The following is a 12,052-nucleotide window of genomic DNA, read 5'->3' as shown; positions in this document are numbered from 1 at the left end:
CAGGCAGTACCCGAAGTGAATGTGACAAAAGGCACCAAGAGGTGACGCCGAGCTTGCGATGAAAAATTGGAAAGGACCCCTAAAGACCACCGAGCTGAGGGTTATTACACATCTGAAAAGCGAGTTAAATGGCTGAGGGGCACTGGTTAGTTAGCCAATCCTCTGGTGACTCTGAATGCACAAACACTGCTGGACATCAGCGATTTCTAATCAAAATGTCGAGAACGACGAGGAACCTGACCAGCCGTCACCCAGAAGGAGGAGCCCCTCGGTTCTTTAGTAGACTGATGGTGCTGGTGATGAAACATCAGCTGGGCTTCCGAGGGGATCCCTTGTCATTGTAAAAATGGCACTACTAGGACCTCATGGGGTGGGAGTCTGTATGTGTAAGGAGGAACAGATTTTTATAGTTTTGGCACTGCTACCTCACAACGAGGTGGCACATCCCAGACACTCCTGGGTGTGCAGTTTGCATGTTCTCCCCGTATCCTCAGGGCTGTCTTAACAGCATCATAGGCCCCCGGGCAGAGTAGTGTGTGGAGACCCCCTGTTTGCAGAAACATTGCGGGCCCCTGCGGCCCCCAGCCAGTGCCCATACGTTTAGATGGCCCTGCATGTGTTTACACCCACAGGCCAAAGACATGAAGGTATTGCAGATGGTGCTCGGTAAACTGCCCACCCCCCCACACCTGTGCATGTGTGTGCCCACCCAGTGATAGGCTGGCACCCTGTCCAGGTGGTGTTCCTGCCTTGTACCCAACGCTTGCTCCAGTTGCCCCATAATCCTGTATAAGATTAGCACGTTAGGAAAATGGATGGATGGACAGATTGACAGACGAGTAGATGCCAAGTCTGTCATTGGGTGGGCACAACCAGCAGCCAGGCTACCGAATCAATACCCCCCCCCCCCCCCATTGTTTTTTGCGAGGTCCATCAGGAGTTAAGCATTAACTCTGGACCTGTTGGTACCACACTTGGTGTCTCCTCATAGCTGGATGCTGTTTGCACACCGTGACCCTCCATTGTGTCCAGCTGCTTTATCTCAAATGGAAAACGTTGGCAAACAGGTGCCCACAGCGCACGGGAGGGAGAGCCCCGCCCCTTCCCAACAATGCAAATGGAGTCCTTGGATACAAGCAAAAAAGCCCCCTGATGATCTGGAGCCGAGAGTCCACCCTGCCCGCCATTTTGGACAAAGCTGGGCAGCCAGACGCTCCTCTGGAGATTAAAGTGCATTCCTTCTCAGGGATTCCCCTTGAAATAATTGCCAGAGGGGTTAGAGATTGGGGGGGCTAATGGAGGTTCAAGTGGGTCCCGCAGTTATCTGTGGTGGGGGAGGGGAGGCTGATCTCATGGATCAAAACCACAAAGGTGACAAAAAGAGGAGGAGGAGGTGCAGGTGACACTGGAGATCTCCTTTAGTGGCCAAACCGACAGGAGATGTGTGCCCCCCAGATGGACCAAACAGCGGAGAGCAGACCACCAAAGAAAGAGCAGCTTTGTGTGGAGCGTCTGGCTGTGGGACAACTACCCCCCCACATACCCCCCCCCCCATCCACTTGAAGGCTCCTCTTATCTTCACGTTAATGGACGCCGGGATAAGAACGGTGATAAGGCGGCAGAGCGGATGGGCCCACCCTGCACGCCCGCAGAGATTTCCATTTGTGTGGAGGGCAGCGCCACATGTTAATAGAGGCCATGCGAGTACGGGGGGGGGTCCATCAGAACAAGTCAATCCTGCTTAATGCAGTTGAGGAGTCCCAAGGACTTGAGCACCAGGTTCAATAATACGGACACAGGTGGGCACATCTCAACCTGCTTATGGTGTATAAGTGACAAGTGGGGACCCGATTTGTACTCTTTTGGTCCGAGGCCAGCAGCCCCTTAATGCTCCTCCTCTCAAATGTACGTTATGGGGGGGGTCAGACATCGGTATAAAACGCGAACTCTCAAGTCAGGTGGCGAGCCTGGAGTTAGACATGAAGACCCCCGACGTGTCACCAGGACTTCCTCTAATCACACACACAAAAATTCAAGGAGGTCAAAACTGAACTTATCTTGGAATGTGACGAAAATGACGGCGTGGCATGCCACTCACTCAAAGTCCCATCAAGAACTGTGCTTTACAAAACAGCACAGTCATCAGAAACAAGCAAAAGAAAGTAACAATAAAGGACAAATAAATGACAAGACGAGGCGAATGGCATGGCAGACATCCCGACACCGGGACTAGGAGGTCCCAGTCAACCCATCAAAGGAAAGCCACAAATTAGCCATCCGCACATCCGTCTTGTCACAGAGCCTGCATTTTCCAATTCCACTTCTTACAATGGTCACTTTGGGTACAAAGCAGAGTCCAAGGGGTCTGCAAGGACCTTAGTGTGTCACACAACCACAAAGGTGGAAGTGACAAAAAAGTAAATCAAGTAAACTCCACTGATCCCCAGATTGGAGCGACACAGACTGCTGGCTAGCAAACCAAAATGTACTTGGAATCAATACCTGCAGCTTCCTGAAGGGCGGCGCACTGGGCAATGAAGAAAGGCTGTAAATGGATCATATGGGGTGGGGGGGGGGGGGAAGAAGAGAGGGAGTGGAGAGAGAGAGAGATTTGTGAAAAGGGGGGGGGGGCAAGGCAGAAAAAAGTGGGGGTGAGTAAAGGGGGGCAAGCGAGATGAATTGTGGGGGAAAAAAAGAGGGGTGGGTTGGCACAATTACTAAGTAGGACTTTACAAAGATGATGAACCCCTGGGCACTTCATTCCTACTCAGGATATCTAATGATAACTTTCATTGGCACCATGGGAAGATGGCAGACTTTTATATTAATAAAAAAAAAACAACGTCCCCACCCGACAGCAGAAGGTTTCATGTAACATTTGGGGGGAGTCAAAAAATTTTGGTTGCATATCAAGGAAAAAAAAATAAATAAATTGGGGGCAGAGTGTCCCAGCCACTATCTGATTGGCAGCATTCTTCAATTTCAAACTTTACATCAAGATGGCCACCCAATTTTAATTAGGCTGCCAGTCAGAACAGCGCCTTCCCACTTCTCTCACAAAAATGTCTTGAAGTGTTTCCCTTTTGTCCCTTCCCACAGGGTGCCAGCTGATTTTGTGCAGAAATTGTGACCCAACGCCAATCACTTCACACACTCAGATCAAAACAGGGGGGCAGGGTGGTAGGTATCAACATACACAGCCCACCCTGAGAACTGGGCACAGTGGCAGCTTGTTGGAGTGGATGGGCTAGCATTAGGAGAACTCCGACTTCAGGTGCAACTGTGCCTGTCTCTGGAGGTCCCATTTCACTGGAAACCATACTTGGGGGGGAGAGAGATCTGTGTATTTTAACACATCGTTGGCACCAGAGAGGGTCACTGTGTTGCATGTTGGTTGGGCAACAAAGCAAGAATCTCTCTGGACTGTACTCAGGATGGCACAACTGTAATTATCCTCCACCCACTTCCCTGCTCATTATGTAGTGCCTTTCATAGCCACCTTTGCATATGGCACTTATTACTGGTCTGTTAAATAAACTCCCTCATTATGATGCCAGAGAGGGGCATTGTGGGTACAGGTTGGTCCAATGTTCTGTCTACTTACCCATCTATCTATTGTGGGATATGGTCAGCCACTCATCCCGGCCAATACCCCCAGGCCACCTGTAGCGTGGAAGTGCCCCGAATGCCAGCAGGGAATCCTGGACAATGGAGTGTTTATTCACAGCCCTGCTGGATACCATGGGGGCCACCAGAGGACACTGCAGGGAGGATTAAGGACTATTTTCCCTACACCCCGGAAGTACGTCCCAGTCACATGTATTCTGGGATGAAAAAGAAGAATTTTGATCTGACCTGGAAGTGCTAGGAAGTCACATGGACTGAGGGTTCAGAAGCACTTCCGGGTCAAGGACTATAAAGGACTCTGGGAAATCCCAGACAGGCGAGCCAAGTCGGGAGGACGGGTGGCAATGTGTCTGGGAGTGGAGGATTGATTATTGTATAACTGGTGTCTGGCGGGGGCAGCACGGTGGCGCAGTGGGTAGCGCTGCTGCCTTGCAGTTGGGAGTCCTGGGGACCTGGGTTCGCTTCCCAGGTCCTCCCTGCGTGGAGTTTGCATGTTCTCCCCGTGTCTGCGTCGGTTTCCTCCCACAGTCCAAAGACATGCAGGTTAGGTGGATTGGCGATTCTAAATTGGCCCTAGTGTGTGCGGTGTGTCCTGTGGTGGGTTGGCACCCTGCCCGGGATTGGTTCCTGCCTTGTGCCCTGTGTTGGCTGGGATTGGCTCCAGCAGACCCCCGTGACCCTGTGTTCGGATTCAGCGGGTTGGAAAATGGATGGATGGTGTCTGGCGTCTGATCCAAGGGTTCAAGGGAGTGAGCGATAGCGCCCCCTGTCTGTCACGCTGTATAGCTCCTTTTCCATATCCATCTATTAAAATGGTGCCATTCATAGAGCGCCTTTCATCTTGCTCTTTTTAACACGGCCCTTATCTACTTAATGAAACAGTCTGTGATCGTAACAACATTTGCATTTTCCATGGTGCTAATCGGGGGCATCGTGTTGTATGTTGGTCAAACATTCAAGTAAGAATCTCTGTGCCCTCCACACCTGACCACTCATACAGCTGCTGCTATGGCGGCAGTCCATCACCTGGTCTATCATATAGTGCCTTTCATAAATCACCATACAAGTACTGTTCAGTCACTTTTTATGGCACCTTTTATATATGGTAATATCTTATATAGCGCCTTTCAATTCTATCACATATTTGGGTGACAGATGCGAGTATTATGGTGCCATTCAAATATACTGTGTATGCCATTCTTGACTATCTGCCAATCTCTCATATAGTGCCTTCACGTGTATCTATTACACATTAGTGGTCACATCTGTCAATTTCCATCTTAAGTGGTGCCTTACATACAAGTCGTATGGTTTAGGTCCCATCTGTCACTCTTCTATAGCGCCTTTTTCTGCCAAACTGTGCCCTCGGCTATTAAACTGAAAAGACTTCAGTATTTTTATAGGAAGTTCTCGTTTGTTCATCTCAGTGCACATATTGCATGTTTGTTGGGCAGCTCCATGCATTCTCTACACTTGCCAGTATTAGAACTAACTCTTAACTGCTAGTGCCCCCCAAAATAAATTTGACGACACCAGCAGGGGGCTTACATTCACTACTAAACAGGCCAGCACCTCAGACCAGGTGGAAATCGGGCTGAGACTAAAAGCAGGCTGTCACACCATCCCAGGTGCCCACAGACAGTCAAGTCTTTCAGATGGCAGATTTACTTTAAGGTTGGCACAAGCAGCAAGAACAACAAAGCGGGGCACTTGAACCCACCCACGTCTCGTCATTTATACGGCCCAAGATAACTGAGAGCTGCGAGGTGCAGACAGAGAGACAGATGTCTCACAATGACGTGGACGTTTCTAAGGCAGCCCCCCCAAGTTTCCCTGAAGGTGGTTTTTGCGAGGGGCCAACAAAGACCAGGAGGGTCCACACTAGAAGCCTCAGTGAGGCTCCACATCAGAGAGATGGCATGTGAGTGGTTTGATGAGATGTGTGCCCGCCCCGCCATCAGCTCTGATCTCCGATTGTGAAACAAGTGCTCAGTGCTGTCAGGAGAAGATCCCTGATCCCCCCCAACTGGGTCAAGCCAACCTCAGCTCATCCTGATGTGAAGAGGTGGTTGAGAGTCAGCGAGTCGCACCTTCATCATCATCATCAGTCCCTCAGCCAGGGCACACCAGTCTGTGCTTTGAGGCCATCTTGCTGCCCGGATTCCTCCCGCTGAATCTGTCAACAACCAGATGTGCCTGTGCTGAGCAGCGGCGCCTCGGCAAACTTCCCATGGTTATCTGCTGCGAGGCAAGACGAGACCTGCCAGGGACGAACGACACCTGGCACCGACTCAAATGGAGAGGCCTCAGAAAGGAGGCGACAGACGCCTGCCTGGGCACTGGGACTGGCACCACTGGGATGTCCATTCAGTCTGGGGACTCGCTACAACAGTCTGACCGCCATTAACCCAATGAAATGGTCTGGAGTACTGCTGAGGTTTGGGCTTAACATCTCACAAGCCCTTCACAGGTGCCCTTCCAGACCCCAGGGGGCACCACATACTCCGCTCCTCTCTTTACACTGGAAGCCCGCATTTCTCCACCTTCTTCAGGGACACATCTGTCTGTCATTTGACTTTGTGTTTGCTCCACGTCACCTTCAGCAAGTTTGTTCTTTATCTTCTGCCCTTTGACATTGGGTTAATGTCGATTTCGGAAAACGAAACAGACTTCTGTTTTGGTTTCTCCCATTACTATGGAGTGAGATCGCTGTCAAAAATAACAGCAACCTTACCCCATACATTGCTTTCTGAGCACAGTGAACTGCCATTGGGAGCAGCCGAGGAAGAAGCAGCTGTGCGTCTGTGAGGAGTTCTGACAACACGAGCAGCAGAAATGGTGGAACTCTGGAACTGTTAATAACCTGTGGACTGGTCAATAAGAAAATGCACTGCATTTGTCATTCCAACAGATGACGCATCAAAAACGTGTAGTAATAATATTCACTGCATTTGTCCTTCCAACAGATGGTGCATTACAAACATTAACATTGCTTTTATATACCACCGGGTATGGGATTCATAACAAACATATGCATTGCATTTGTCATTCCAACAGATGGTGCATTACAAGCATTAACACTTCTATTATGAATCCCATACCCGATGGTATATAACAGTCATATGCACTGCATTTGTCATTCCAACAGATGACGCATTACAAACTTGTAATAAAATGCACTGCATTTGTCATTCCAACAGATGGTGCATTACAAACATTAACACTGTTATTGTGAATCCCGTACCCGATGGTATGTAACAGTCATATGCATTGCATTTCTCATTCCAACAGATGGCACACTACATACATTAACACTGCTTTTACAAATCCCATACCAAATAGCATAACAGACATATTGCATAGTGCAATGCAAAAAAATAACACCGAGGTCTTAGACGGGTAGTACACCTATCTCACACACACACACACCAGTTTATAGTCTGGACACACCCAGAAGTTTTTTTTTTTTTTTTTTTTTTTTTTTAAATCAAAATACCATTAAATTTAAAAATTTAAGCCAAAAGCACTCAAGTATTGCTAATGGCTATGACTGTTGGAAATGCCAGATTTTGAATTTATATTTCACATATTTCACTTAGGCACAAGTTGGACAACGAGGGACAGCGACGGCTCCCCGAGTGGAGTGTCCGTCTGTCCCTTACATCGCCCACAAGACCTTCAGCTTTACGCCGGTATACCACTCACATAATTGGCTCTTCTATACGATGGGGCGGCGCCCCGTCCAGCTGTTCCTCCCTCGAACCCGGTGAGCTGCCCCACGATCCTACCCTGGATAAGCAGATGGACGGATACCGTTGTTTATTTAATTTACTTACTTATTTGGCTTGACACCTTCATCAAAGGCGACTTACAACATCACATAAAGTTCCTTTCATTTTCCAGAAGGGACACAGGCAGGTGAAGTGACTTGCGCAGGTCCTCACAGTGTCAGGAGTGGGATTTGAACACAGAGCCTCAGGGTGTGAAGTGCAAACCTTCACCTCTACGCCACACCGCCTGCCCTATAATTGTTTCAACTGCCTTATAATTATGATATTATAATTTACTTTCACCGTTACACAAAAGCGCGCTCACCCGTGACGTGGAGGGCCTCGTCCTGTGCGCCTCTTTTCTTATTCCGTCCTTTATGTTGCGTAAGCATCGCCGCTTGTAACGGCAGACACACGAGACGTTTCCAAGCTGCGGTTATTAAGAATATACTTGGGTCCCCGATTTCATTTTCCGGTCCGAGAAGAATAATGGACTGGGGTCTGGACTGGCAGAAAGCGGGGAGCAACGGGGCGGCAATTTATCTGGGGCGGAATCGAAAAATCCGCCCAGCGCAGATCTCCACACGGAGTCACCAAAAACAAACAATGAAGCGATCGTCTGTGAGGACCCCGGGACGCGCGACCCCAAGCCTCGGTTTTCCAGGTCTGTCAGCCAAGTCGCTTACTTTTACTTGTCTAGATGACACTTTCATCCAAAGCGACTTACAGAAGAGCTCGGCAAAGTGCTTACTCTGAAAATCACGATAGGAGACATCTTCGCGGTGAGATACTGGAAGCGTTTAAAATTAAGATGGGAGGGAGGGCAGTGAATCCCACCCTTGGTAATTCATTTGTCAGAGAACACCACGGGGACACAGCTGGAACCCCAAGAACAGATATTAGAAAGTTCTTCTTCACGCAGAGAACCAGCGAGGCGCAATGAATAAAAAGTAGCGAGGGGGCCAGAAGGACGTTAGCGACCTTCATATCCCGACTTGATGAGACAACCGGACTAGCTTGTCCAAAGTATCATCACGATCGCTCGAATGTTCGAATACAATAATGGATATTTAAAATATGACACTTGGTTTACCTTACGACAGAAGAAACACACACACGTGTGCGACGCTCGCATCCAAAGTGACCTACAAATCGCAAGAACGCACTCTAGTGGGTGCACCTTTAACGTATGGGACCCCTGACACCCTTCCTAGAGTCTCAGCAGATCCGTTTAGTGCGACGTAAAAGGGGCCAACAGCGTAAATCAGAGGTGCTTAGGGGACAGGGGGTGACACGATGCGACAGTCCCAAGACGCTGCCACTCTAGATTTACAACGTCATAAGTTAATAGAAATCACAACAATTACAATAATACATGCTGCTTATAGCGCCTTTCCCATGTTCTGAATAGGTGTGACGCACTTTGAAGGGTGTAAAAAAAATAAAAAATAAAAGCAACAAATAAAAGATCAAATACAACAATGGATGCAAACTGGGAACATCTGGATTATTGTCGTTTATCGTCTCTAATGCAAACTTATTCCCAGTATTCCTCTTCATTTGGTTTTATGAGGTTATTATTTGCATTCAATGACGTGTATTGCCCGTCGCTCATTTTTAATTTCTGTACAGCACCGAGCACGAGAAAGGCGCTATATGGACAAAAGGCAGGATTACCAACAATTTAATACATGAAAGAAATGTATGAATTAGAGTACAAAAAATAAGCAGGAATATACGAGCATTGCTAAAAAGGAAGCCATGAATGGGATCATCGGTGTGGACCACCCATAACCTTAACGGAGTTAGTCGAGCGTTAAACCTCCCATCCGGGAGTTTCTTATGGCAGCGCAGTTACGCAAACGCCCCTCAGATCGGGAAGTTTTCCTGTTGACATGCAACACTTCAGGTGGTCTGACGAAACCCCGAAACCGCACAACAAACCGAAACTGGCGGGGCTCGATAGCGGAAAACAAAAATCGGAAAAGCAGGAAGGCTCGGCCAGCGCTGCCTGAAGGTCGAGGAAGGCGCTATACTGAGTGGATCAGCAGAAAGGTCAATGAGGGGCGTCCTCGCGTCTATAGGCATCCTGGTCACCTCATCTTGAAAGGCGCTATATTCAATCACGAGTAGAGTTAAACTTCAATCCCCTGCACTGCCGTCCTTCACCTCAAGCTGCTCACCTGATGTTTTTTAGGTGACCTATAAGGGGTCTCCCACTCTAAACCATATAGCGCACCTTTACCACGATAAGCGCGCAGCCCAAGACACCTGTCCAGGTGGGTATAACCCTCATAGGGGGTGCGTCGCACTGGTGGGACCAGCCCGCTGAGTTTTAAGAAAATCGAGCCGTCCATTTTCTTTCCCGCTTCTCCGGTTTCGACCACACGGGCAGGTCTGGGGGTCGCACGCTACAAAATGAAGGTACCCGAGCGGTTTTTCACATCGATGCTACAGGGGTGACATTTTTGGTTCCCAGAAGACCCCATTCACATCAAAGTTCCAGGAAGAACTCTTTAGATTTGTATGGGACGGGAACAGATTTGTTAAAATCTCAGTGGGCTCCCTCGCTGCATGCAAAGACAAGGGCTAACCTGCAGGTTTGATGTCGTATGTCCTCCTGGGGGTCTACCAAACATTAAACAGATTTCAGTTTGTTTTTCTACATATTGGAAAAGTTTTTCAAAGCACAAGGAGCCAGAGTCGTATGTAAAGCGCCCGCCCCAGAATGCAATGGTGGAACCACACAACCCAGTAAAGAACCCCAAAGTGCCATTAAAGCGCCAGCGTTTAGAAGAGCGCGGAGAACAAAACCCGGGCGGAACGCCAAAACAGGGCAGGATTGTTCACACCTGTTTAACCGAACAAGGAGGGGTCATGGAAGCAGGGCACCAAAACTGAATGCCACCGATTCCAACTTTGGGTCACAGGCGGCTGATCCAAGAGGACGCCTGCGTGTCGATGGCGACGGACCTCCGCTACAGTTTAGAGAGAAAAGCGTAGTTTGCGGTTCGGTTTGCTCGGAGACCCCGGCCGGGCCCCCGGCCAACTAGGGTGCGGTGGGAGTCGGAGACCCTCAAAGCTTGACTATCTCTGACGTATGAGTAATGGGGGGCTCTGCTTAATTTCACGCTTAAAATGAATCTCTGCGACTCTTTCAGTTCTCTCGGGAATGAATCACCAGCACTAGCAGGAGATGACGAATGCGCAGCGTTATGCCCAAACTCCGCCGGCCCCTTCACCCCCTGCCCCGGACACTCACAGTCGCTTTTACTGATTAAGAGGGGGGTGTGTTTGTTGGGAAGTCTCGATGCCAACAATAAACAGAGAAATGCCATAAAGTTCCCAGGTAAATACACTCAGGCGGTCGGGGCTCAGCTGATCCCCTCAGTTACACACAGTATCCCGAGTATACACACGCCCATCTCGCCCATACCTGTTACGTTGGCTTGCGTGGGAAACAAAATCATCTGCACCAGCGCCCAAAAGCACAGCGTCGTCAGTCGATTCATGTTTAGCTTCACGAATCAGGTCGGTACCGCGCAGCACAGACACAAAAACTCCAAGTTTCTTCCACCGGGCTGCTGTCGAAGAAGAAGGAGGAGGAGGAGGGGGAAAAAAACTGAAGAGTGGCGCTGAATTAGAGAAGAGTCCGGAGCGCCAGCGCAGGTGTTCACTCCGCAAGCAGGTCTGCGTCTGCGAACAGCCGAGGCGGAGTATAGCGGTTTGGAGTGGGGCCACGCCCCTCGGGGGAGGAGACTACGGGTGCCTCATAAACAAAGAAAGAAGAAGAAGAAAGGCAATCATATACTGTAGTGCTAGTCCTGTTGAGCCATGACGAAACAAATCACAAAATATTCAATTAATGACAGAAAAAATAAATGAAGTAATTAGCTGCATTTACACAGCTCTTTAACTACTGAAAAACGTTAAGAAAGAAAGAAAAAAGAAAGAAAGAAAGAAAGTAAGTTTACATAGTCATTTCCTGTTGGCCCATACCCAAAGTAAATGGCAAACATTTAACTTTATTTTTATAAGTTTGTTTTATTTTGAGAGACACCCACAGTTAAGTAACGATGCATTAACTTTGAAGAAAGAAAGAAAGAAAGAAAGAAAGAAAGAAAGAAAGAAAGAAAGTAATATAGTGCCTTACGTGTTGGCTCATACCCAGGATGAATGCCAAAAGATTTAATGAAAGAAAGAAAGAAAGAAAGAAAGAAAGAAAGAAAGAAAGAAAGAAAAGTTATATAGTGCCTTATGTGTTGGCTCATACCCAGGATGAATGCCAAAAGATTTAAAGAAAGAAAGAAAGAAAGAAAGAAAGAAAGAAAGAAAGAAAGAAAGAAAGAAAGAAAGAAAGAAAGAAAGTTTACATAGTCATTTCCTGTTGGCCCATACCCAAAGTAAATGGCAAACATTTAACTTTATTTTTATAAGTTTGTTTTATTTTGAGAGACACCCACAGTTAAGTAACGATGCATTAACTTTGAAGAAAGAAAGAAAGAAAGAAAGTAATATAGTGCCTTACGTGTTGGCTCATACCCAGGATGAATGCCAAAAGATTTAATGAAAGAAAGAAAGAAAGAAAGAAAGAAAGAAAGAAAAGTTATATAGTGCCTTATGTGTTGGCTCATACCCAGGATGAATGCCAAAAG

At 48.0% G+C, this 12,052-nt stretch overlaps 1 protein-coding gene across 1 annotated transcript in view; it reads right to left on the bottom strand.

The window, feature by feature from the left end:
- The window catches only part of si:ch211-198m17.1 (protein HEG), a 57,225-nt gene extending 46,148 nt beyond the window's left edge, over positions 1-11,077 (bottom strand). The window contains exon 1 of the mRNA XM_028819321.2: positions 10,834-11,077. Coding sequence (XP_028675154.2) covers positions 10,834-10,909 — 76 coding nt within the window. The 5' untranslated portion in view covers positions 10,910-11,077. The remainder of the gene's footprint in view (positions 1-10,833) is intronic.
- Positions 11,078-12,052: the final 975 nt, after the last annotated feature.

Source organism: Erpetoichthys calabaricus, chromosome 14 (genome assembly GCF_900747795.2).
Source record: "Erpetoichthys calabaricus chromosome 14, fErpCal1.3, whole genome shotgun sequence".
NCBI classification, from domain to species: domain Eukaryota; kingdom Metazoa; phylum Chordata; class Cladistia; order Polypteriformes; family Polypteridae; genus Erpetoichthys; species Erpetoichthys calabaricus.
This window is presented reverse-complemented; position numbering and strand designations above follow the sequence as displayed.